General features: G+C 48.2%; 1 protein-coding gene across 4 annotated transcripts in view; it reads left to right on the top strand.

Annotated features, from left to right (window-relative positions):
- GALNT3 (polypeptide N-acetylgalactosaminyltransferase 3) overlaps positions 1 to 27,263 on the top strand; it is a 681,517-nt gene that overhangs the window by 241,182 nt on the left and 413,072 nt on the right. For all 4 annotated transcript variants that reach the window (XM_069225259.1, XM_069225260.1, XM_069225257.1 and 1 more), the window contains one exon: positions 2,961 to 3,528. In XM_069225259.1, the coding sequence (XP_069081360.1) occupies positions 3,032 to 3,528 (497 nt within the window). In that variant the 5' untranslated portion in view covers positions 2,961 to 3,031. The remainder of the gene's footprint in view (positions 1 to 2,960; positions 3,529 to 27,263) is intronic.

Here is a 27,263-nt window from a genome sequence, read left to right as displayed (position 1 = left end):
GCAGCACATATTGTGCCACCCTCAGGGGCATGCATCCAAGTGCACCCAGTACCGACATTAGAGGCTGAGTGTCCTGGTGCAATCCTAAAATGCAAAACTGACATGGCACACAGCCTGTGTGACCTGTCTACTACACACTGCATGCAAGATAGGTAAGCCACCCCTCTGGCAGGCCTTCCAGCCCTAATGCATGTGTGGGCATAGGACACATATGCCCCTACTGTGTCCTTTCCAAACCTGGGACATATTGAAAAGAGCAGCCGTTGTAAATCTATGTGCTGGACACTGGTAGGAACAAGTTTCACAGCCACATGATGGCCACTCTGAACCCTAGGTTACTTGGTATCAAACAACTCAGAACAATAAAACCAAACTGGTAGCCGTATTGGATTTGTTGCAAAATTTACCCAGGGGCCACCTTAGAGGTGCCCCCTTGAAAAAGCTAACTAACCCTGCCAAAAAGCTAACCCAGCATGGTTGCTGACTGGCCACAACTAGCCTGCCACCACCAGACAAGATTCTGGAGCCCTGGGGTGAGAGCTTGTACTCTCTGGGTTACACCTCCTTCTCCAGGAATGTGTACTGCTCTGCCAACGAGCTTCAAAGGGCTTACTGCCTTTGAAACTCAACCCCCAGCCCTGCTGCTAGCAGCACATGGCTGCCCCCATTGAAAACCCCCACTTTTGGCAGGCGCAATGGCGGCAAAATGCACAAAGGACAGGAGCAGTGGCCACCCCCAGCTTGCACCGCCCTTAAGGTGTTGTATGCAAGGTGACCCCTCCATTTAATTTTCTTCTATCTTGCATGGTAGGAAAATAGACTAGCATGGATAGGGCAGTGACCTCTGCCCATAGGAAGTGGTCACATAGAGGGTGTAACCACCCTAAGGTAGATGACCTATTGGTCACCACTAGGTACTCCCCTAAACACACACTAGATGCAGTATTTAGTCGGCAACCCTAGACCTACAGATCAGAGTCCATGGACACAAGAAGGCCAGCAACAAAGAAGACCCAGGGCAGAAGAATTGCATTCCTGCTGCACAAAGAAAAAGGTGCCAAACTCTGCCTGCTGCACCCAGGACTCGACAATCACTGCTGAGGGGTTGCATGGACATTGGACAGACTCTACAAAATTCCACAGGACCTCCACCCTTCTGAAAATTGCCAAAGATCTCCTTCCAGAGTGAAGGCATCACTTCCTGCAACATAGATGCAAAAGACCAGTGAAGTCCAGTTCAATGACCGTCCACTGACAAGGAACCGGACCCACCAGCCAGACCAAGTTCCAGCAATGGACTTGGAGGACAAATCCTGCAAGTGTGCTAAGTTTGGTGGCACTGCAACCTCCAGTGGCTGAACTATGCAATACCCCGGGCTACTGGACCCCCAACGTCAGACACCCAGAAAAAAATTCCACTCCCTACTCTCAAAAGACCAGGAGCAAGCTCCAGTCGAGGGGCTTCAGGACATGTACAAACCACCCCCCAGAGTCGTCCTACTGGCCTGCAGTCCACCCTCAAAGTGACTTGGCTCCTGCCTCTAAGGGCACCTTTGCGCACAGCTCTTGGCTCACATATCTGCTCTGCACTCGGCCTCCCTGGTCCCTGCACCGGAGAACCAACTGTGCTCTAAAGCTCCCTCCCTGCGACCTCTACACTCCAAAGGAACCCACCAGACTCACCTTGAAGTCAGCCTGTGCATTGCTTTTCCAAGTGGTCCCCTGCAGTGGTCCTGCACCAGCACCAAGGACTTTTCAGCTGCTGCACCCACAAAAACCCGGAGTTGCCAGAACTTCCCTGGCTCTTCTAAAGGACATCTCGACGACCTCGACCTATAAATGAAACGAGACATTGGTAAATGCATTGCCTTATTTTATATACATTTTTTAAGTGTTATCCCATTGATTCCATTTGTGTGTAATTATGAACAAAAAGACTATTTTTGCTAAACTTTGAAAAATCATAACTTAAAAATTACTTTCCTGATTTTTGATGATCTTGGTGTTAAATTTTTTATAAAGATGTGAAGTATTTTCGTAAATTAGTCTCAAGTTATTCTTTTAAGTGTGTGTCCACATTTATTGATACTGTGAGTCAGTAGTGGATTGCGGAAGGGGCGGGGTGGCGTGCAGGGGGGGAGAGGAATAAACAATTTAATTTAAAAAAACATGTACCTTCACTCGCCGCCATGCCACTCCTCTCCTCCGTCACAGGCTGCAGCACAAGCTCCCAGCCTACCCTGCGGCCAATTCTGACGCTGCTCAGAGCAGCATCAGAATTGCCTAGGAGTGCCCAGCCAAGGCACTCCCACGCAGACTGGGAGCCTGTGCATGCTCTCTCTAGCCCAGGAACTGTGTTGCTGGGCTGGAGAGAGTCTACTGCGCATGTGTGTTTGGCCGGACGGAGACGGCCAGCCAAAAATACATCCGTATCACAGCACTCCCCCTCACTGCTCGTCACCCCGCCCCTTTACCAGAAAACAATAATAATCTCAGTTTATTATAGTTTTCTGGTAAAGGTTTTGCAGCTGTCACTGCTGGCTGGGATGCGACGTTCCTCCGCCCTAACAGAGGAGCCGCCCCTGCTATGAGTACAACAAATGCTTAGCACTTCTCAAAGATTGGCCTAACTGCTTGCCAAACTACCATAAAAATTAGAGCGTTAGGTGCTCTAGTTTTTACCTCTGTAAACCAAGATGAGGTTGCTTGGACTCTCTGCACAGTGCACATCATTTTGTACAATATGTAGACAGCCAGCCTCCTACAGAAACCATATGGTATGATAGCAGTAACACGTTTTCAAGAGCCATTGTCATTTGAGTGTTAAAGTTGTTTTAAATTTTAACAGATGTCAATGGATGAGGTGTTCAATTACTTGAATAAGTAGTGTTTTCATGGTGGGGTAAGTTGTTGAAATGTTGTTTCTCCCAAATAATGATCATTTATACTCACTTTTTCAGGCATTCTCCAAAACAAAATGCGTCATAAGGATCGTCTGTCGTAGCTTTCCAGTTGTATCAAGAGGAAGAATATGCGTGCCAAAATGATTAGCTTCAGGCGGCTCATCTTCAGAAGAAGACTTTTACGCTGGAAACTTGGGGCAGTTGTTTTTGTTTTCTTAACATTTGTATTTTTACTGCAAAAAGGAGTAATTGAGGACAGTTCTACAGCTGAATCGAAGATGGAGAACAGCAAGGTGCTGAATCTGATGCTGGATGCTGTGAACAATATCAAGGAAGCTATGCCAAAAATGCAGATAAATGCACCTGTCAAACAACCTAGTCAAAATAACAAAAAATCTTGTTTGCCCGGCTACTATACAGCTGCAGAATTAAAACCTTACTTAGATCGCCCCCCTCAGGACCCTAACGCTCCAGGAGCATCAGGGCGATCATTCCATACTGGAAAATTAAGCTCAGATGAAAAAAAGGAGAAGGAATTTGGAGAGACAAAACACTGTTTTAATGCTTTTGCCAGTGACCGGATTTCTCTGCATCGAGACCTGGGACCAGACACAAGGCCGCCAGAGTAAGTCTGTATTTATGATTTTCAAATTTAAGTTTTTTGCTTTCTGGTTTTAATTGGTGAAGTATCATGAACTTGAAGGGCCCGTGGTTGTCCAGGAACAAAGCCGGTGATGCGATGCCCATTTGACATCAGAGTCTTTCTCTTGAAGCCCACACGCAGCACAGCATTTTTTGTCCAGGTCCTGTAACTGCACGACTGTTAATTTCCATTCCCTTAATTCTCTTTTCTGAATTACTGGAGATGTTTTGGACCCCTCACTAGGTTTTCTGAATGGGGTGGTGTTATCTATATTGGGCTTCCATGCAGTTCATCTCTTCCATTGCAATTCCTCTTTCCTGTGAGGTCTTGTGTGGCAGATATGCATTTTCAGGATCTTTCGGTTCACATTACTTTGAGGCTGACACAATAGTGTGATCTTGATTATTTAGGGGTCCAGGACAGTTCATTTTATTAGACTTCCTAAGTGTAAGGTTTTTCGAGAAACATCTGCTACATGTGGTTTTCTGGTGCCCCTCTTCACAGGAGTTCAGGCAATCCCACAGGAGCTATTATAATTCAAGAAAATATATTTTCACTCTGGCACCTGTTTTTTTTACAGATTCATGAAATGGCGTACAATCCATGCCCCCCCCCTTGCCCCTAGGAACTGATGGGAGCACCACAAGCTCCCCAAACCTCAGCCAGCAGTAAAATAGGTTCAAATGTTGGCCTGGGATTTTTTTTCTCCTAATTAGCCTGAAAGGGGAGGCAACCGACTCTGCAATCACCATATCTTCCTTCAGCTACCAGAAGGACCTAAATTACAAGGGCTACCCCACAGTTTAGCACAGTAGGTGTCAGAAGGGCCACCACACACTGAGGATTAGCAAAACGGGATTGAAAGGTAAGTATTAATGTGTTGAAATGGCGTGTGTGTCTCAGAACAAATCTTGTAGGCTTTCTTCCCTAGTTCCAACAATACGGCCTTACTCCCACGGAAGGCATCTCATGAGTTTTTACCTCCAGTCTGTGTCCGAGGAAGTTGTTGCACCACTGGATGCCAAGAATTTCAAAAATGGAGTGGGCGAATCCTCCATAAAGCAAGATGCACAAAGGCCACCCTCCTTACTCATTTCCGACTACCGAGGTGCACAAAAGCCACAAAACAGTAGTAAATTCCAAAGTGAAATTTGATGAAAATCATCAATTGTAAGGTTATAAGGGTTCTTTCACCCTTTGCACACAGTTTACCCCCACCACTTGTTCACTCATTCATTTGTCAGTGTCCTAGGCTGAGCAGATCAGCATCGGTTTCGGCTAGTGTGCCCCGAGGAAAACTGAAAAACGAGCACAGCCGTGGACTTAGTAAATTGAGGTTGTGCTACCAGTCACAGTACCATTATCCTGTGACCCTTTAATGAGAGAATTGCAGTTGAAAGTTAACAATCGACCCTTTACAGTACTTACCCTGCCAACAAATTCCTTCTTGGAAAGCACTACAGGACCGGGCAGAAATCCTTCCCTCTAGACACTAGGCAATGAGCCTCCTCCACTAATTCTCTCGCATGGTTTGTTGATTTTCCTCAGCGCTCTTCCGGTGTTCAGACTGGTTATTTATTTCAGTCTACATTCCCAGGGGTCTGAAATGGCACTACTGCCGGAGACATGATTTCTGCCCAAGAAAAATCAAACTAAATGCACCTGCAACTGACCACCTACCTTCAGCCCCCCCAGGGAATCTCATCTGGATTCATTGACCCTGATTTTCTTCTTCAGTGGACCTGAAATATGAATGTGCTCCACGAATAATTTTATTTTATTTTAACAAAAAATACACAAGGAGTGCAGAGCCAGGCCTTTGTTTTATAATTTTGTGCAGCCCAAGCGTGGCCCAGAGGCATCACAGCACCTTACGTGAGCACCAGATTACATTACACAGGATTTTTTTTCAGGCATAGGGAGATTAAAAGATTTGCCCAGAATGACATGAAGTGTTGAGCCAATACCTGGACTCAAACCTGGCTCCTCAATTCCAAAGTTGGCACCACTGGTGGTTATACTCCAGATTTCGTCGACCATTTGGCACAAGACCTGCCTCTTTGTCATCATTTCCAACTACTTTGAGACCTCATGTATACTGAAACGTGGCTAGTGGGATGTCTGTCGATTTTGACGTATCAGTCCCACATATTTACTAAAAATAGATACCCTCAAGAATCCACAATGTTGTGATCTGCATAAATCATGCTATATTTTCTTACCAATATTACCTGGAAAGCATCAGATATTGTGGATAATAACACTGTTTCTTCTTACATTTACATAGCTGTAAACATAGAAATGTGCTGTCAAAGGCCAATATTCTACCGCGCTTCATTGCCATGCATCTTCCTTTTGGGTTGTTGTGCATATCAACATGCCAACGACCAATGCAAAATCATGGGGGTACATAACCTGCTTTTTAAAAAAATTAAAAAAACTGAAGTTTGCATGTGAGATTTCTGAAAATGAGTCATCTTGGGTGGTATAACTTGGTGAATTACACAGAGTTTCATACGCAACAGCTCAAAACATATTTGCTCAAACTCGGTCTACACATTTGTGTTGTAAAACACAGATTTGCAGTCACCAGCAAATGTTCTACAAACCTGGATTCCCCAACTACTACTCACAGAAATCATCCCAGACATTTGTGGATTGACAAACCACACAGCTAAAGGACATGTCAAAGATACAGGCAATTCTAATGTGTTTTTCAAGAATTTTGGCAAATGGTATCCTGGTGCTATTTGGTCTGGTCCTCTGCTGTACCACTGCTCGTGGCTTTGGTTTTTTAACTGGAAGAACCATAGGAATGGACGCTTGTTGAAATTATGCTCTTGGGTGCAAGCTTTTATGGCAGGTAAATGTGAGAAAATAGTTTTATATAGATTTAGTCTTTTGTGACCAGGGCATCCTGGTTAGACAGCATTGGGTTCCATGTGACTTTTCCAGAATAAGTGGGGTTGGTAAAACTCCCAAAATGTTGGAGCCAAAAAACTGCAGCCATCCTGTATGTAAGCAAATATCTTCCAAATCGACTTCCTCCCACAATCAATTAATTCACATGGTTATGGTTTTGCAGTCTTTTCTGGTGCACTATTCTAATCTAGACATGTGGTTCTCCTTTTTTATAGGGGGTGTTTGGCAGCACAGAATGAAAGGATACTTTCTGATCTAAATTAAATTTGGCATCCTCACAATTCTGACATTATTTGTATCCACTATTCCAGAAGATAGAAGGGACAACTGTCCCCAAACTCCGATTTCTATATACAGTTAAGAAATGCAGATTGTACGGATGAAGGATGGTTCCATTCATGACTCTGAAGGATGTGTACCCCCGCCTTTTATTTACCACAGCAACCTGTAGTAATTATTGTCCATTACCACATCAAACATGCTACTGCACTTGGGCCTGTTTCTTTTGCAGTGAGACCCAGGGCAAGACTCTGAAGTAGGTGGCACACACCAAGTGCACCATCCTTTTTTGTTTGCAACAAGTGTCGCCGCACTAGGCTGTAGTGGACTGCAACCGATGACAATGATACTGATTTTACTTACCAGAGCTAGCCTTTTTACCTTTTGCCTGATAGGCAGTGGGTCGAATGACAACTCCTTGTTTCTTAGCAAGTCTGCTATTCCCCTGCAACCATGCCCTTCACCCTTCGTTGCAGAACATAGCTATTGTGTATGTATGTATGTGTGTGTGTGTTGTATGTATGTGGAAGACATGCTTGGAGTGCACACCAGCTTCCATTTTGTGTGATACGAAATGCAAGTGGTACTAAGATGGAGAACTGTGAAGAACACAGATAAGAGACATGAAGTACATGACTTTTCTCCAGCATTCCAGAAGGCATTAGATTGAGTAAGACTGAATGTTGTTTAGGAGAGGAGTCCAGGGATTCCTTTGAAGATAGGAAAAGCCCCCCTTGTCCTGTTATGGCGCATTGATCCCTGAAAGACCCACCCTTATCACTAGGTAGTTCAGTGGGGACCACATCATATCTTTTGCTGTCCTGTTGTGGGTATCTCCTGCTGCCTGGAGGCTCCCTGTTGCACCCCACACTCTGGCACATGCATGATTGTTCAATAATGAAAAATCATTTCAAGCCACAAATCAGGTATTGACTTTGGTGTGGTTGCATATTTTGGGCAAACAATGTATGTCATATCTGTGCAATCAATTTTCTAGGAAACTTAGTGTACACTACATCTATAGGCAAACGTTCCTTTCAAAAAGTTACAAGTGTAAACCGTAACGCCAAATTCAGAAATGTATAACTAGCTGTGTTTCTTCATGGGTATCTTTCTTGTTTTCCCCACAAATTGCAAGTTTGTAAAGACTAGACAGCTGGTAGATATTGACCACCGATTGAAAATTCAAGTGGAAAATATATTTTCCACACAGATACTGTTATATGTCTCTCCAAAAAGGACCAATCTTCCCTCTGAAATCCCCTTTTCAACCTAATTTCTTTTAGAAAAAAGTCACACACTTTCTTGCACGCCAGTATTTGCATTTTTGTGAACTAAAATCAATGTTAATGGTGGCTTGGATATTTTCTCTGCCACACATAACGTTATTCACAAACCTGAGTATGGTTCCAGTCAAGGACGCACTGGGAAAAGGGAGGTAATCTTGATTAGCTTTTGGGGTGAAAATGTTAGTACAATTTGTTCATGATTTTTCCCCCTATTGTAAAAAGGGCTTGGGGAAGGGGAAACACTCTTAGCAGTCTTGTCGATTAGAGCAAAGTAAGTTAGAGCTATGTTGATGATTTGGTTTGAGAATTACCCTGAGGAGCAACATTTGAATAACAAATTAAATTCAATTGTTTCCCTCTGTTCTTTTCTACTGTCTATATCTTTCTCCCTGTTGGCCATTGCCAAGTTCAAGAGCCTCGAAATAAGGTTCAGTGGTGATGGAGCAATTTACGTGATGGGGGTTATTATCATTGTCATCTTAATCTTATTATATGTGTTGTAAAATTATGTATATGCTACTTAACGAATTAATTTACCAAGTGAGGAAAGGAATTTGGTAAGAGTCTCAAAACATTGGATGGAAGGGTAATTGACATTTATAAATAGCAGGTTAAAATCAGATTTTCTTTCGTTAGCAAAAGCACCAAATCAAACCTCTGTACTGCCAAATAAGATTCAAACGAGAAAGAGTGGGTTCCTAAAAGCTTTTTCACTACCTGCAGTGGTCTGTTTTAAAGAAACACTTGGAGGGCAATTGTGTCACAAGACTTTGCACAGTGCTGTAAGTCTTTCACTAGCAATTAGATATATTTTATCCACTTACAGGTAGATAGTGTCCAAGGGTGTCCCCCCGACTATGCCAGAGGAGCATCGCCCTGCTGCTGAAAGCAGAAAAATAAAGGGATAATAAAAGTATTTTACTATCTCATTGTTTTCCCGCTTTCACGGGGTGGGGCCAACATCCTTCCCATCAGCAAGTGGAAGAGGACTGGTGGTGTGCTTCCAAGTGCACATGTCAGTTTGGGCGGCTGTCCGAGGTGGAGACCAAGCGCAGTGTCCCACTCCCTCCCTGAGCTGCATTTCTGCCTGCTAAGGCCAGTGTTGGTACGTCTTTCATGCTGTGTAACAGCATCTGGATTGGGTGGGGAGAAAGGAATAAGACAAGAAGTGGCTGGAGCAGCAGAACACAGAGGCAGCAGGTACGTTGTTTTTCTTTTTATTGCCACCCTGCTCCCCCTGCTCTGCACGCTGCCCCCGTGCTTTGCTCTGTGTGCTACCCCCCCACCCCTCCTTGGCAGAAGCCCCTGCCGGTTGTGTCCCACCCACCACTGGTGACTGGTCCATGTAACTATGTGATATTCTTAAGCTTGTCTCTGGCCGACGTCGGCCCTACCTGTATGTGTGTTAGTCACCCCATTACAGTATCACCTCACCAGCTTACACATCCAGAAAACCGTATAAGCTTCAGAGGAAAGGCTAGGGAGAGAAAAAAGTTTCCTTTCTCCCTCTCTCCCTCTCCCTCTCTCTCATAAAAGAAGCTATTCATTTATTAGTCTTCAACACAAATAAGTTGTTGCAAAATGGTACTGTGGAAAAAAACATTTATTGTTCTGTCCTTTCCAGTGTGCACCTAACCCTCAGAAGCTTGAAAATAGGGAGACCGGCTAATGAGCTCAAGTTACCAGGACAGACAAAAAAAAATGCAACAGTGCCCTACGTGCAATAGTCCTCTGTAGCATCACAACACCTATGCTATGGTTCCAGTAAAACATTTTGCACACAGTTTGTGAAATTTCAGGGGGTCTCATTTTGAAACAAACCCAATGCAAAAGGAATGCTTGTACAGAAGGAGTAACTTGCACTGTGACAATTTGGTTCTATTGAAAGCAAGTGAAGAAAACAATTCAAAGAATTACATGATGAGTTATCTGGACACCTACAAGTGGAAAGATGGATCTTGTCATCATGGGCTAATCTTTCAAACAAATCTCTATGTGAGAGTCGGGGCCAGATCTTTTGCTGTTGAAAGCCCTCAATGCATAGAGCTCATGCTAACCAGTATACCCGTCTAATAGTCACTGCTGCAACCTAACAAGGGGGTGGTATAGGTTATAAGGTGAGCTGAGCCCAGTCTGTCACATGACAGTCAAACATAGGGAACATTCCCACCTCCCACATGGATTATTATAAATGTAATTTATGTATTTCTAATATTGTTTGAAAATCGCAGTGCCCTGCAGTGTTCTAACATCCAGCTTGTAATAAAGCACTCAGCCTATTTTAACTTGGGCTTGAAGGAACAAGAATCAGTTCTTCACCAGAAGTTGAGCTCTGCAGTGGTGCTGTAGGTCAGTGTAGTAATGCACTAGCTAGAACAATAATATAGGCTAAAATGTACAATTTGCTACCCCACAACTTTGTGGAACATCCTTGTTAGATCTGACAACCTTAGTCTGGTATTCCCCCAGACTTTTTGCCTTTACTCTACTGTTTTGATGAACTTTTTTTGTTTGGTATTAGGACTCTGCACACTTTACCATTGCTGGCCAGTGGTATAGTGCTTGTGCTCTCTCCCTGAACTATGATAAAATGTTCCTACATCTAATCTGCTCCCCTAATTTGCTTATAAGTCCCTAGTAAATGGTACTACTTGTACCCAGGGCCTGTAATTTAAATACAATTAGTTGACAGCCCCACCAAGTTTGCCACCCACTAAATTTAGCACTTGAAAACATGTCAGCCCTGCTACTGAAGCCTATAGTGCACTTTCAGACTGCCATTTCAACCTAGCAAAAACAACCTTTTGTGAGACCTAAACCTTCTTTTTTAATACTTATAAGTCACCCTTAAGGTAGGCCCTAATCATTCATATACCCATTCATAAAGGAGGGTGCATGGTATTTAAAAAGCAGGATATGTATTTTTATATGTTTCACATGTCCTGACAGTGGAAAAAACCCATGGTAATTTTTCACTGTTGGAAGGCAGTCATTTTCCATAGAATAACACTGGTTTGCATTATTACACTAATAAGTGATGACTTCAGTTTGGGACCAGATAGAGAAATACTTCTTCCACTCAAATGTAGTGGAATTTAAAATCCTCTTTAATGGTAAATTATATTTTAAATTACTGTTCTAAAATGGCTCTTTTAGAAAGATGGCGTTTTTTGCCTAAACCAAATGGGCCTTACTGCCAGTGTCCAGGGTCTCATGACTGTGAGTGGCTCTCCTGTGGCTTTTCGTTTATTCCTTCTGGACATAGGGACAATATAGCCTGGGTGTGGGGCACGGCTTTCGCCCCCAGAACAGGATGTCCTGGTGGGGGGTTGTACTCAGTCTTTTTAAGCTTCAGAGAGTAACCACAGGGCTTGCCAAATTATCTACTTGACTTTTAAGGTCTGCCTGCCCTACCACTGACAAAAGCAGCTCACACCTATCCAGGCCTGCCCTTTGTTACCCTAGACAGTATGGAACCAAACCCAGGAAAAGGGGACGGTTAGACAAAGGTGGCATTTCCCAACCACAGTTTGGCACTGAGGATAAAAGCAGCACTTTGAGAACGTCACATCAGAACACTCCTGTCCTTTGAAAGATCCAGAAGAAGGACTGCCCTGCTGTCTGAAGAAGGAAGGTTGGATCCCCTTGTCTTAAATCTAGGCTCGCAGAAGAGACTCATAGTGTAGGAAGTTGGCTCTGTATATACTATTTCACAGTAAGAAATAGTGTGCACAGAGATCAAGGGTTCCCCTTAGAGATAAGATAGTGGCAACAGTAGATAATTCTAATGCTCTATTTTGTGGTAGTGTGGTCGAGCAGTAGGCTTATCAGAGGGTAGTGTTAAGCATTTGTTATACACACACATGCAATAAATGAGAAACACACACTCAAAGACTTACTCCAGGCCAATAGGTTTTTATATTGAAAAATTTCCTTTCTTAGTTTATTTTAAGAACCACAGGTACAAGATTTACATTAAACACTTTAAATGTAAGGTACTTCACTTAGATACTTTAGGAACTTTGAATGAAAACAATATCATGTACAGTCATTGTAAAAATGGCAATGAGCTATTTTTAAAGTGGACACAGTGCAAATATCAACAGTTCCTGGGGGAGGTAAGTAAAGGTTAGATTAGGAGTTAAGTAAAACACTTACAAGTCTCAGTCCTGGGGCATAGGCAGCCCACCGTTGGGGGTTCAAGGCAACCCCAAAGTTACCACACCAGCAGCTCAGGGCCAGTCAGGTGCAGAGGTCAAAGAGGTGCCCAAAACACATAGGGGCCTATGGAGAACAGGGGTGCTCCAGTTCCAGTCTGCCAGCAGGTTAGTAACTGCGTCCTTGGGGGGCAGACCAGGGGGGTTTTGTAGAGCACTGGGGGGGGGACAGGTAGGCACACAAAACACACCCTCAGCGGCACAGGGGTGGCCGGGTGCAGTGTGCAAAGTAGGCACCGGTTTTTGTATAGGTTTCAATGGAGGGACCCGGGGGTCACTCTAGCGCTACAGGCAGGCACAGAGGGGGCTTCTCGGGACAGCCACCACCTGGGCAAGGCAGAGGGTCACCTGGGGGTAACTCCTGCATCGAAGTTTGGTTCCTTCAGGTCCTGGGGGTTGCAGGTGCAGTGTTGGTTCCAGGCGTCGGGTCCCTTGTTACAGGCAGTCGCGGTCAGGGGGAGCCTCTGGATTCTCTCTGCAGGCGTCGCTGTGCGGGCTCAGGGGGGTCGTCTTTGGTTACTCACGGGCTCACAGTCGCTGGAGAGTCCTCCCTGAGGTGTTGGTTTTCTGCAGGTCGAGCCGGGAGCGTCGGGTGCAGAATGTAGAGTCTCACGCTTCCGGCGGGAAACAAAGTCTTTGGAAGTTGCTTCTTTGTTGCAAAGAAGTAGCTGGTTTTGGACAGGGCCGCTGTTCACAGGAGTTTCTTGGTCCTGTAGTCCAGGGTAGTCCTCTGAGGCTTCAGAGGTTGCTGGTCCCTGTCGGATGCGTCGCTGGAGCAGGTTTTGAAGTTGGAGACAGACTTGTAGGGCTGGGGCCAACACATTTGTCATCTTCCTCCTTCTCTGCAGGCTTGTAGGTCAGCAGTCTTTCTTTCTTCAGGTTGTAGGAATCTGATTTCCTGGGATCTGGGGAGCCCCTAAATACTGAATTTAGGGGTGTGTTTGGGTCTGGGAGGGCAGTAGCCAATGGCTACTGTCCTTGAGGGTGGCTACACCCTCTTTGTGCCTCCTCCCTGTGGGGAGGGGGGCACATCCCTAATCCTATTGGAGGAATCCTCCAAACTCAAGATGGAGGATTTCTCAATGCAGGGGTCACCTCTGCTCAGGACACCTTAGGGGCTGTCCTGACTGGTGGGTGACTCCTCCTTGTTTTTCTCATTATCTCCTCCAGCCTTGCCGCCAAAAGTGGGGGCAGTGGCCGGAGGGGCGGGCATCTTCACTAGCTGGGATGCCCTGGGGCGCTGTAACAAAAGGGGTGAGCCTTTGAGGCTCACCGCCAGGTGTTACATCTCCTGCAGGGGGAGGTGAGAAGCACCTCCACCCAGTACAGTCTTTGTTCCTGGCCACAGAGTGACAAAGGCACTCTCCCCATGTGGCCAGCAACATGTCTGGTGTGTGGCAGGCTGGCAGAAACTGGTCAGCCTACACTAGAAGTCGGGTAGGTATTCAGGGGGCATCCCTAAGATGCCCTCTGGGTGTATGTTAGAATAAATTGCACACTGGCATCAGTGTGCATTTATTGTGCTGAGAAGTTTGATACCAAACTTCCCAGTTTTCAGTGTAGCCATTATGGAACTGTGGAGTTCGTGTTTGACAAACTCTCAGACCATATACTCTTATGGCTACCCTGCACTTTCAATATATAATATAGTGCTCATGCACACATGCCCTCACCTGTAGTATAGTGTACCCTGCCTTAGGGCTGTAAGGCCTGCTAGAGGGGTGACTTACCTAGGCCACAGGCAGTGTGAGGTTGGCATGGCATGTGCTGAGTGAGGGGTCCCTAGGGTGGCATAAGACATGCTGCAGCCCTTAGAGACCTTCCCTGGCATCAGGACCCTTGGTTCCAGGGGTACCAGTTACAAGGGACTTACCCGAGTTCCAAGGTCGTGCCAATTGTGTAGACAAAGGTACAGATTTAGGGAAAGAACACTGGTGCTGTGGCCTGGTTAGCAGGGTCCCAGCACACTTTCAAATCATAACTTAGCATCAGCAAAAGCAAAACGTTAGGGGGTAACCATGCCAAGGAGGCATTTCCTTACACATAGGGTCAGTTGGTTTACCACCTGTTTGAACTACCAGGACAGAGCAAGCTTCCAGAGGCCTCCCCTGCAACTGCCCAGTCGACCAGCACCAACTAGACCTGCCTGAGTCATGCTGCTGGCCTCTGCGGGAGTGAGTTCTGATCCCCATGAGGCACCACTCCAGATAATGGACCCTTAGCTAGCATCAGTGTGCACTCCTCCTTCCTCACAGCTACAAGTCCTGTTCTCCAGGTGATGATCCAGAAATGATTTTGACCACAAACAAACTCCTCCTTCGCCCAATGAGTATCCACAGCTCCTGCCAAAGCGAATCCCCCACAACTACCAACTTTTGTGTGAGCTCTGAGGTCCAGTGTCAGTGACGATAGTCCTTGCCGACCGCTAAAGTGAAGCTCTAGCGATAACCGACTTTTCGCACTGCACAGCGCCCATCTGTGATGCCCAGCCCGCACCTTGCCCCAACAACGGTTTCCTTGCAGCAAATGAGAATCTCCGCTGCAGCTACTGCATGGACTTGGACTAAGTAAAGGTCAGATCTGCAGCAGGACAAACCAGGTCCCTTTATCTGATCCATGCTCCATTGCGGTCGACCTGAATTTGTAATTTTTTACTAGAAATTTTAACAATTCATAAGTTCAGTTAAAGTTTTGATTTTTGTCGTTTAGTGTCATTTTGTTTTTAAAAATCAACTCCACTTTTCTAAATTGGTTTGGGAATTTTCTTGTGTCGTGTTTTCACTTGATTACTGTTTGAGTGCTGCGTAAATGCTTTACACATTGCCTTTAAGTTACACCTGACTGCTTTTGTACCAAGTTACTGAGGGTTGAGCATGTGTTTATTTAGCGACTTTAGTGGTCCACCCTTACAAAGATTGTGTTTATTGGTTGTGTGGGGTTTCCACCCCTCTCGACTAATATTCCCAAGTCCTTACAGTTCTATAGCACAAAAGGTAAAGCCTGATAGTTTAAATATTGTTTCCACAGCCTTGCATCTCCCTATTTAGTGCTGCCTGCCTCATTTTTCTCCTCTCTGTTGCTGCATTTACTACCATCAGCGCTGATGTGTCACACTTACCAATGTTGGATTTAGGATAAGCTAAACAGGGGGCCATTTATTTGCAGATCATTATACAAGCAACAGTTTCATTTTGTCACAAACCAACTCATCGTTGTACAGTCTATACAAATATCCACAATCAGTCACTAATTTTCCTGGCAGTATTATTCACATTGAAAGTAATAGTCACCAACACCCTTTTATTGTTTGGCATGAGGTCCTCATCTTTAAAACAAAAAAACTAGAAATGTATCTTTAAATTTAAATACTCTTATCATTGCAGAAGTTAACAGCTGAACACAAAAAAACAAACATGTATTGTCTCGTCAGATTGTCAATCCCTCAATCAGTCAATCAGCATTTAATAAAGTGCACAGCTGCTTCAAACAGAAGCATCCCGACACTCAGAGCAGACAATGGAAAGCAAGCTGTGCTATCTTAAAAACTAGAGTGTGTCAAATAACCAGGCTTTAATTTGAAAGTGGCCAATGATTCAGACCCTCGCAGATTGGATGGCGAGCTGTTCCATAATTTGGCTTTAAAAACAGTAAAGGAGCTTCCTGCATGGCGTGTCCTTGGGTATTTTGAAACACATAGTAAGTGGCTGTTGTTAGACCTAAGTACTCTCTCTTGAGTGTACGGGGTCAGTCTGTTCATCTGGTAGCGAGGGGCATCTCCATGAAAAGCTCTGAAATCCAGCATCAAAGCCTTAAATTTAATGTGCTGTGGTACCAGAAGCCAGTGCAGATGTCTCAGATGAGGAGATGATGAGAGACTATCCTGCTAAATCTGGCCACTGCAATCTGGATTATCTGTAGTCTACATGTCAGATTCACAGGAAGGCCAAGGTAGAAGCTGTTCGATTAGTCCAGATGAGAGGTTACCAGTGAATCAAGTACCGTTTATCGAGTCTCTTCAGGGACCAGATGAAGGAAATTCTTTAGGATTTTCATTTTCATGAAGCAGACCGTTGAGATTTGTTTGATTTGAGTGGCAAAGGACAGAGTGGAGTCAACTATGATGCAGAGGTTTCTAACATAAGAAGTCAGTGTTGGGGGAGGATTAAGTTCAGCAGGCCACCAAAGGGTAGGTGGCTGTGGTCCCTTTTGACTGAAAACCAAAACTTCTGTTTTATCAGAATTTTGTTTCAAGCAATTTTCTTTCATCCAAGTCGTGGCTCTTTTGAAGCACTCTTTAAAGGCAGCTTCCAAATTCTAGTTGAGTGCCTTTGTCATACAACACTACCTTTACATTCCAGGTTTCGATCAGATACGCCAAGGGGGAAAGGTAAAGTTTGAAAAAGAGTGGACTCTAGGCTGATCCCTGCGGAACTCCACACAACAGTGGTTTGGGTGATGAAGAGAAAGGATGTAAATAAACCCATCTGGATCTGACCTCCAGGAAACACTTGACCCATGAAAGAGCCTTGTCATGAATGCCTAGGTGACAGTCTGTTCAACAAGATGGAATGGGACACCATGGCGAAGACCTCTGACAGATCAAGAAGCAACACCATAACTGTTGTGCTCTTAAAAGATTCTCTTTAACAAACTCTGCCACCTCCAGGAAAGCTGTCTCCGTGCTATATCCTGCGTGGAAGCCCAACTGAGAGTCATGATGGATGGAATTTAGCTACCACAAATGTGGACAATTGTTGATTAACCAATTGATCCAGAATTTTGATGGGGACTTGGAGAAGAGATAAAGGCCTGTAATTACTCAAGACACTAGAGTGTGCATTCAGCTTTTTAGTTTCTAATGCACAGGAAAAACCCAGGACATCAGCGAGGCATTCCAGATTTTATTAAGGAAGGGGTAAAAGTACTCTGCAATTAGTCTGACAATGTGCAGTGGGGACAAGTGTCATCCGTGGAGCCAGACGTAACAAATTTTTTTTTTAGCTCATTTAGAGCTATAGCTTCAGAATTAGAGGCGAATTCTGAAAAAGATGGTTTGGGAGAAGGGGGGCCCGATAAAGAGGACATTCACCATATGAACTGGACTGGAAGCTATAGCCCAATAGGTGTCTCCGGATAGATGGAATCAAGGTTCAGAATCTTCTTGTCAAAGGAGGACAAGAGTTTTTCACAAAGTTTGGTTGGAAGGGATAATGGCAGTTTTATCCCCTTCGGGGGAGACAAAGGAATTCACAATTTTCAATACTTCCCTAGACGAATTAGCTGTCTACTCAATATGATGTGCAAAGTACTCTGTCATTGCATTGGGCGTTTTCTTGCGGAAGCTACTAAAGGTCTCATTATAGAGGATCTTAGCACTGGAGTTATATGATTTCCTCCAAATATGCTGTAATTTTTTAGGTTTCATCTGCACAGTGCTTGCACAATGCTTGTGAAATCTATTGTAATTAGTATAAATTTCAAAAGAGGCTTCCATCCTGCCTCCCTTGCTTTTCTTTAGTTGCCTTCGGGTCACTACGCGCTTTATAAATTCTTAAATTCTTAAACTAGTTCCTGCGCTTGCCACTTACTTTTCCTCCATTTCTATTGGCTGAAGCATATTTCCTGCATTTATCAATGCTTCTTCCTCGTGTGTTTTGCTCTTTTCAGTGTCCCGAGGCCCAAGTACTGTATTCATTCGCTTTTGTGGACCTTTTTTTAATGTTTAGCCTGCACAGCGGTTGCGCTGTGCTTATTTTTATGTTTACCCTGAACAGTGCTGTGCTCGTTTACTTAATCACACCGCGACTGCATGCATTTCAAGCATGCCTGTTATACCTCACAGATTGCCTTTAAAATGCATGCTTGAAATGGTGCAGCCACAGGGAGATTAGGTAACCAAGCTCAGTGAAAGCGCTGTGCTTATATCTCTCTGATACTGCAGAGAGCGTGTCATTTTTACGGGCTCTGTCCATTTCTCAGGGCTTCCCAAGTCAGTTCCCAATTTGAAGTGGTTGCCACGTCCACCGATTGTGGATTTGTGTCTGTAACTACTAGATATGGATGAATCTGTGCAAACCATTGTTCCAGTCCCGTCAGTTCTGAAAATTATCCTGCTTTGCCATTGGCCGTTAGATTCTTAATTGCTAGATCGATTGGTCCTCATCGCCAATCTAGTTTCTTGAGTAGTGGGTGTAGGGCTAAGAATTTCTGCTGGGTGATGTGCGTTTCATAAACGAAATCAGCCGATAGCGAGATTGTATGCCTTTTCAGGTGTACAGGCTGAGTTTCTTTGCTGCCTCAATGAACATTTTGGACTGATAGTAAAGGATCAAGCTAACTACATTGATGGCGTAGATGAGTCTCTCACACACTGTTTACAGGCATATGCGCTGTGCGCACACTGGATCTGTTTGTAGTCGCTGCGTAATAACCGTTAAGAGGAAGCGGATCAGGTTATGTGCTTCTTTTGTTTCGGGGTCACCAACAAGTTGTATGTCGTTCCTGTGACTTCGAGGTATGTGATTTTTTTTTCAGGGTTTCCACAGTTGTACCCACGCAATGCACAATGTTGCCAGGCAAGTTGATACTATAACTGCGCAGTGAGCAAAAACTGTATATAATCCAGCAAAGAGTCATTTTCAGTAGCTGGGTTTAATTCATGTACTCCACCCATTGCCCTTTTGTTTTTGTCAGTGCAGCGCCTTAAGAACAAAGTATATGTTCACAAAAGGGTCCCATTGCCGAGGCAGGGCCATTGACATTATGCGGCAGAGTAGTAGAAAATTATGCAACAGGTTTGATTATGCTATGCAGCAAAGAAAGGGGCAGCACTTTATTCCAATAAAAAACAATAAGGTGCATTTCATATTCAGTACGTATATTTTTCACTAAAAGGTATATACGGGTTCAAGACCTGGGACTTTCTAGAGAGAACCAACAGATTTGTGGCGTGTAAAAAAAAAAAAATCTGAACGCCATCTTGAAATAACTAAAGCTAGGAGAAGAGTAATGAAATGAATACAAATTTGTGTTCATAGTGAAAATTAAAGAATGGATCATCCTTTTGGAATTACAGTTAAGTGTATAGGTTTTTTTTGTTTCCAGGTGCACCATTACCGGCTCTTTAAATTCCAATTTATGACATCAACAGCTGAATATAGCCAGTAAACTTTTGTTACTTGGCTTCTGTGGTATTTCACGCCCTGGTGAAATGCTTCATATTCATGCAGAAAATGTGTGTTGCACAAATTTTTTCCACTGCTCCTACTGATAGAGCCAAAGCTTTACCTTACTGCTAAGGCTCAGCAAGGCCAAAAACAAATTTGTATCGCTTGTGTTCCCCTTTAGCGGGGGACGTGATCTGGCACTTCACGCTGGCTGCTCCTAATGGGGCAGAACCATGGCTGCTTTACCATGTTTCCGGCTGAAATGCAGTCCAGGGTAAATACCCTTAATAAGTGGTAGTCTACCTTCAGTCTGGGAGTGGACCCACAACATTACCAAGATTAATTCACGCATCTCCACTTTGCTACCTTTCCAAGTTTTATCTGACCACAGCCTTTCAAATACTAGTGTGTCAGAGAGTAAGCAAGCGTGACGATCATTGATCATTGAAGGTGCTCATTTAACGTGAGAAGCAGAAAACGTCTGTGGGGAGTGAGACAGGGAGGCCAAAGACAGATGTGTTTCTAAGGTCATGACACTCAATTGAGGACTTTTTGAGCTTGCTTCAGTGGTATACCGGATCAGACAAAGTTACTCTGCGTGAAGGAGGGCATACAGAAGATATGAGGGCAGGCTGATGGAACAAGCTCAAGCCTCTGCAACAAAGGGAGCAGTAGAGTGGGTGCCTGCTTTGGCTGCGGGGGACTGGCGAGTGTGCGTTTCCATAGAGTAACTAATGAGTGCTGTTGCAATCAAGGTTGGAGTCTTGGTGGGAGGCACAACATCCACTGCCATCAGCCTCCACTCCTTTTTCTGTAGATTGAAAATTACAAAATCTGATGTCCTGCTAACTACACCATCACACTCCTGTCCTATCTCCCCTCCCCAATTATATAAAAACATCTGATGTCTTGGAACTCTCCTCTCCACTCACAGTAGAACGCTCCTTTAAATAGATACAAAAAAACCTCTGCCATCCTGCCAACCTTTTCATCCATCCTTGGTAACATCCATGCCCATGTGATTCAATATTTTAAAAGGAACAATGCCTGAAATCTGCACAACTATTCACCATGCTACAACTTACAACAAACAACACCTTATTATTAATCACATAGGCGAAACCTAATGCATTTCCCATTGCTTGTTTGCACAGGCTTTTCTCAGCCCTTCGGGGCAGGGGAAACCAGGGAGCTGAAGGCCTAGATCGTTTTGCCACATACTTTTTCAAAGGTACAAGATGGTCTAGGGAGTTAGTCATCCATTTATCTAGAAGCAAAATATCAGAGTCTACTGACCCTTGAAGAATTGGTGGCCAGAGGCTGAGAGAGTGAGCAAAAAAGTATTCGGACAGATTCTGCCATGCCCTTTTCATTGTTGGAGGAAGAGGGAGCCTGATAGCATATATGTTTTGTTTGATACTCTAAATAACGCTGACTTTTTTTGTTCTTTGTTTTTAATGCCTGGGTGCCCTGTGCTTAGCAGGTAATTTACTCACTCAGTCTCACCTGGCCTCATCAAGATATTGAAATACATAGTACACCCCTGTAACCACATGAGGCACAAAGTCACAGGCCAGATACGTTTATAAGAATGAGCAATGTCAAGGTGACTTGCTTCTATACTCAAGACACACATTCAGGGATACTATGGGGGTCATTCTGACCCTGGCGGTCAGTGTTAAAGCGGCGGCCAACCCGCCAACAGGCTGGCGGCCTAAAAATATGAATTCTGACCCTGGCGGGAACCGCCAACACAGGCCGCCGCTTTTACAGTCCGACCGCCACGGCGGTACAAACAAACAGCGCGGCGGTCACCGCCAACAGGCAGTCGGCAGACAATGTACCGCCCACCCTATCACGACCCACCAATCCGCCACCTTTTCCGGGGCGGGAGCCCCGCCGATAAAAACACGGCGGAAACAGACATCTCCAATGGAAAACGCTTACCTCGACACACTCCACGTGGAATCGGAACAGCATGGAACCCGAACTCCACATCCTCCCAGCCATTGCCTTCCTGCTCTTCTTCCAGGATCACGAACCTCGCCGCAGACGACAACGGTGAGTACTGCACCTACGACACAGGGGAGGGGGGAGGAGGAAAGGTTACGGGCACACACATACGCCACACACCCACCCCCACCCTCACCCCCACCGAAATACCTACAAACCTATGCAGATAAAAAAGTCAGAGTGACACCCCCAACCCCCCCCCCAAAAAACAAAGACAAAAGGCAATGAATGTAAAAGTAGAACCATATTATTGCAACAATAAAGTATAGCGACCATAGCAATATATGAAGAATGAATCGACATCTAGAACTCTATCCATACCAGTAGCAAAAGTCCGGCCCAGTCATTCAAAGTCCAAATGTCCGTGGGCCAATGTGCAGCAACACATGGGCAAAGCCCACACACGAGATCGAGTCCATTGGAGAGAACACTGCTGGGGCATCACTAAAATAAAAAGACAGGCACCTCAGGGGGAAGGGAAGGGGGGGCACCTCAGCCACATGAGTCAATGACGCCAGATCCACGAAGGGCCTCCATGCCCACTGTGGCATCCTGGGGTGCCTGGGGTATGCAAAGCCACAGTCTCACAAGTCTCTACACTGGGTGGATTGCCCACTGTGCCATCCTGGGGAGTGCAAAGCCACAGTCTCACAAGTCTCTACAGTGGGTGGATTGCCCACTGTGGCATCCTGGGGAGTGCAAAGCCACAGTCCATCAGGTGGATTACAGAGACCACTGGTCATGGAGGAGGCATGGTGGGCAGAGTGCGTCGTGAAGGCCTGCCTGACACAGAACCGGGACTGCCAATGGGCCAGCGGTGCTTGACAGGAAGGGCCCAGCGGAGCGGTGCTTGACAGGAAGGGCCCAGCGGAGCAGTGCTTGAGATGAAGGGCCCAGCGGAGCGGTGCTTGAGATGAAGGGCCCAGCGGAGCGGTGCTTGAGATGAAGGGCCCAGCGGAGCGGTGCTTGACAGGAAGGGCCCAGCGGAGCGGTGCTTGAGATGAAGGGCCCAGCGGAGCGGTGCTTGACAGGAAGGGCCCAGCGGAGCAGTTCAGAGACGGCGGTGCCCAGCGGAGCGGTGCTTGAGATGAAGGGCCCAGCGGAGCGGTGCTTGACAGGAAGGGCCCAGCGGAGCAGTTCAGAGACGGCGGTGCCCAGCGGAGCGGTGCTTGACAGGAAGGGCCCAGCGGAGCAGTTCAGAGACGGCGGTGCCCAGCGGAGCGGTGCTTGAGATGAAGGGCCCAGCGGAGCGCTGCTTGAGATGAAGGGCCCAGCGGAGCGGTGCTTGACAGGAAGGGCCCAGCGGAGCGGTGCTTGAGATGAAGGGCCCAGCGGAGCGGTGCTTGAGATGAAGGGCCCAGCGGAGCGGTGCTTGACAGGAAGGGCCCAGCAGAGCGGTGCTTGAGATGAAGGGCCCAGCGGAGCGGTGCTTGAGATGAAGGGCCCAGCGGAGCGGTGCTTGACAGGAAGGGCCCAGCGGAGCGGTGCTTGAGATGAAGGGCCCAGTGGAGCGGTGCTTGAGATGAAGGGCCCAGCGGAGCGGTGCTTGAGATGAAGGGCCCCGCGGAGCGGTGCTTGAGATGAAGGGCCCAGCGGAGCGGTGCTTGACAGGAAGGGCCCAGCGGAGCGGTGCTTGACAGGAAGGGCCCAGCGGAGCGGTGCTTGACAGAAAGGGCCCAGCGGAGCGGTGCTTGACAGAAAGGGCCCAGCGGAGCGGTGCTTGACAGGAAGGGCCCTGTTCAGCGGTGCTTCTCACGGCGGGGCCCTGTTCAGCGGTGCTTCTCACGGCGGGGCCCTGATCAGCAGTTTTGGTCACGGCGGGCCCCTGTTCAGCGGTTCTGGTCACGGCGGGCCCCTGTTCAGCGGTTCTGGTTACGGCGGGGCCCTGTTCAGCGGTGCTTCTCACGGCGGGGCCCTGTTCAGCGGTTCTGGTCACGGCGGGGCCCTGTTCAGCGGTGCTTCTCACGGTGGGGCCCTGTTCAGCGGTGCTTCTCACGGCGGGGCCCTGATCAGCGGTTCTGGTCACGGCAGGCCCCTGTTCAGCAGTTCTGGTCACGGCGGGGCCCTGATCAGCGGTTCTGGTCACGGCGGGCCCCTGTTCAGCGGTTCTGGTCACGGCGGGGCCCTGTTCAGCGGTTCTGGTCACGGCAGGCCCCTGTTCAGCGGTTCTGGTCACGGCGGGGCCCTGTTCAGCGGTGCTTCTCACGGCGGGGCCCTGTTCAGCGGTGCTGGTCACGGCGGGGCCCTGTTCAGCGGTGCTTCTCACGGCGGGGCCCTGTTCAGCGGTGCTTCTCACGGCGGGCCCTGATCAGCGGTTCTGGTCACGGCGGGCCCCTGTTCAGCGGTTCTGGTCACGGCGGGGCCCTGATCAGCGGTTCTGGTCACGGTGGGCCCCTGTTCAGCGGTTCTGGTCACGGCGGGGCCCTGTTCAGCAGTGCTTCTCACGGCGGGGCCCTGTTCAGCGGTGCTCCTCACGGCGGGGCCCTGTTCAGCGGTTCTGGTCATGGCGGGCCCCTGTTCAGCGGTTCTGGTCACGGCGGGGCCCTGTTCAGCGGTGCTTCTCACGGCGGGGCCCTGTTCAGCGGTGCCTGTCTTGTGCTTCCAGTGAACCACACCTGGCCAATACTTGCTGCTCAGTCTGCATCGGACCTTTCCGTTGCGGGGCCCTCCTGTGATGGAGTCCTGGGGCCCTGGCTCTCCTTCGATACCCCCGGAATGGGGCTAGTGGGGCCCTCATGGCCAGGTCTGCTGCTCCCTGCCTTTTGCTCCTTGCTGCCCTTGCCCTCCTTGGCAGACTGTCCGTGGCCCTTGGCTCCCTTACCCGATGTGGCAGGTGACGGTACAAGGCTACCCTCCTTGGGGGCAGGCGTATCAGGCCTGTCGCACCTGCCCTTCAGTTTTTTGGTCCTCTTCCCGGGGGTGGGGGGCTGGCTGTGCCTTTGCTGCTGGACGATGTCCCAGCCCAAGGAAAGGGCGGACTCCAAAACCAGGCACGACGTTCTTTGGAGTTGCTGGGCTGGTGGTGGCTGAGGTGTTTGTGGAACTCTTACGGGATGGAGGGGGTGGGTCAGGTGAGGAAAAGAGGTCCACTTTAGCGAGGAAAATTTTCTTTGGAGCCATGGGAAGGGTGGCTGGAGTGGGTATGGGAGTGGAGGAAGAGGATGTGGTTATAGGAGAGTCAATTGTGCTGTCTTTGGGTGCAGGTGCTTGGCCAGGAGGCTGACGTGAGGTGGATGGCTGTTGTTTGGGTGCCTGCCTGCGTTTGTGTGGTTGGGAAGCGGGGGTGACAGACACACTGGGAGAGGACACAGGGGACGTGTACATGGCAGTGGGGGTGGTGACTGCACGTGTGCGGACTGTACTGGAGGGTGTGCTGGTGATGGGTGCAATGGCTGATGGTGGTGTGCTTGCAGGTGTGTGTGGAGACGTCACAGGGAGGGAGGAGGGAGACGAGGAGGTGGGGGACACAGAGGAGGTAGTGGCTGTTGGCATGTCTGCATCTGGATGTTGCTTGGGTGAATGCTTGTGTGTCCTGTGGTGCTTATGTCTGGATGAGCTGCCCTTGGGTGTTGAGGTGTGTGCAGGCTGGTCTGTAGGTGTGGATGGGATAGGCAGAGGAACAGGGGAGTGGGACTGGGTGGAGGGAGTCAGAAGAGGGAGGCTGGAGACAGGGACAATCGCTGCTGTCAGTGCTGAGGCCAGAGCGTTGAACGATCGTTGATGGGCAGCCTGACCCGAATGAAGGCCCTCCAGGTATGCATTGCTTTGATGCACCTCCCTCTCCACACCCTTGGATGGCATTCAAAAGGGTAGACTGCCCAACAATGATGGTCCTCAGGAGGTCAATGACCTCCTCACTGAGGGCAGCAGGGGTGACTGGGGCAGGGCCTGAGGTGCCTGGGGCGAAGGAGATGGTCGGCTTCCTGGCCTTGCGGGCACGGGCCGAAGGCCGAGGGGCTGCTGGGAGGGCGGAGCTGGTGCGCTGGGTGGCGGCTGTACCTGTAGGATCGGTGGGCACGGATGTTGCCGCCACCGCAAGGGAGCTCCCTTCCGAGGACGTGTCGGTGTCGCTGCCGTCTCCACGGGTCCCCGTGGTGGAGCCCCCCTCGCCCTCCGTCTCACTGGTCATGTCGGAGTCCGTTGCATGGCCCTCCGGGGCCATGTGAGATGCAGCTCCCTCTTGCGCCAATGCCACTTCTCCTCCGCCTGATGATGCTAATGCACACATTCACAGTAAAACAAAGAAAATGGGGGGGGTGGAAAACATAAAGACAAGTTGAGTGCATGCATTGGGGACACCGTTGGCGGAGAGGACAGACACAGAAGCCCCCTGCACTACGCTGCGCACTTGGGGTACACTACTCATTCACTGGGACATGCCCTACAAGCCTATGGGCGACAACTGCCCACACAGTATACACTGGTCCATGAATCGCGTTACTAGGCACCCTACAGAGGTGGGGGGCGGGGGCACAGGACCATACTTCACGGACGGGCCTATCCTACAGAAATCGCCTTGGCCTAGGGATACCCACAGCCCTCCTCCCCCACCCAGGCACCTCCACTGCGCGCAAAATAGCTGAATGTGCTGGTACTCACCCCCTTGTGTCTGCTGTGATGTCCTCAAGCGCCCATCTAAATCGGGGTAGGCCACCGCCAGGATCCGGGACATCAGGGGGGTCAAGGTACGACTGGCACCCCTCCTAGGTTGGGAGGCCATCACCAGCAGAGCCTCCGCGGTCTTCCTGCTCCCGCGGCGGATGTCCTCCCACCTCTTGCGGCAGTGGGTGCCCCTTCTGGTGTGGACCGCCAGGGCCCGGACGTCCTTGGCGATGGCACGCCAAATGTCAATCTTCTGATGGGCTCTGACCTATGTGACATGTACAGGGGGGGAAGAGAAACATCATCACATTTCTGCATGCTCGATGTGAGTGGCCCCCCCTCCCCAACCTTGCCATGTGGCACATGCTCTCATCTGTCGTGCCATGCATTCGTCATTCGCTGCCCTCCCCTCCATCGTACATCCTCCCCACTCAGCCCAGGCATTGGGCACTATGCATTGCCCCCCGTGTACTCACCTGTTGGTCTGGAGGCCCGTACAGTAGCGCATACTGGGGGAGGACCCCGTCCACGAGCTTCTCCAACTCCTCGGAACTGAAGGCGGGGGCCCTTTCCCCAGTCGCAGCAATTGACACTTCCAGACCGAGGTCATAGCAGCACTTGCAGTATAGGGCCTCTCCTGTGAATGCTCAGGTCTCGTGTGATCAAGCCGAGAGAAAATGGCAGTTATGGCCGCGGCGGTGCGTGCCGCGGCGGTGCGTACCGCGACCGCCGGCGCTCACCGCCATTGGCTCCTGAAACCCATAGGGTTCAATGTTGTCCAATGCGGCTTTGCGCCGTGGACTGCGACCGCCTACCGCCACAGTGTGCCACGCTTGCGTAATGACCTCACTTCACATTGTCACACTTCACAGGTCAGGCAGCCGCCATTTCAAGGGCCCACATGGCTTCATTCCTACTGCGTCACACATACCTAGGCCTTGCACCGACAATCATACTAGCCATTCAATCCCAAGAGATTCGTGTACTGTGCATGCTGTGGGCACTTACCTGTGGGTTGCTTGACTCTGTGCTCCATCTTGTCCTTCCTAGGCATCGTCCGCTGGGACTTACGAGGAGACGGAGGAATCTTCCCGTGTACAGACTGCTGGTGGACCTGTCGACAATGGAAGAAAAACACGTCATACTCACCTACAGACTCAACCGTGCCACTATACAGGAACTGTGTGCCCAGCTGGAGCCAGACCTGATGTCACCCATCCGCCAACCCA

This window comes from Pleurodeles waltl, chromosome 3_1 (assembly GCF_031143425.1).
Source record: "Pleurodeles waltl isolate 20211129_DDA chromosome 3_1, aPleWal1.hap1.20221129, whole genome shotgun sequence".
Lineage (NCBI taxonomy): Eukaryota > Metazoa > Chordata > Amphibia > Caudata > Salamandridae > Pleurodeles > Pleurodeles waltl.
The sequence above is the reverse complement of the archived record's forward strand: the minus strand, read 5'-3'. Positions and strand labels throughout refer to the sequence as shown.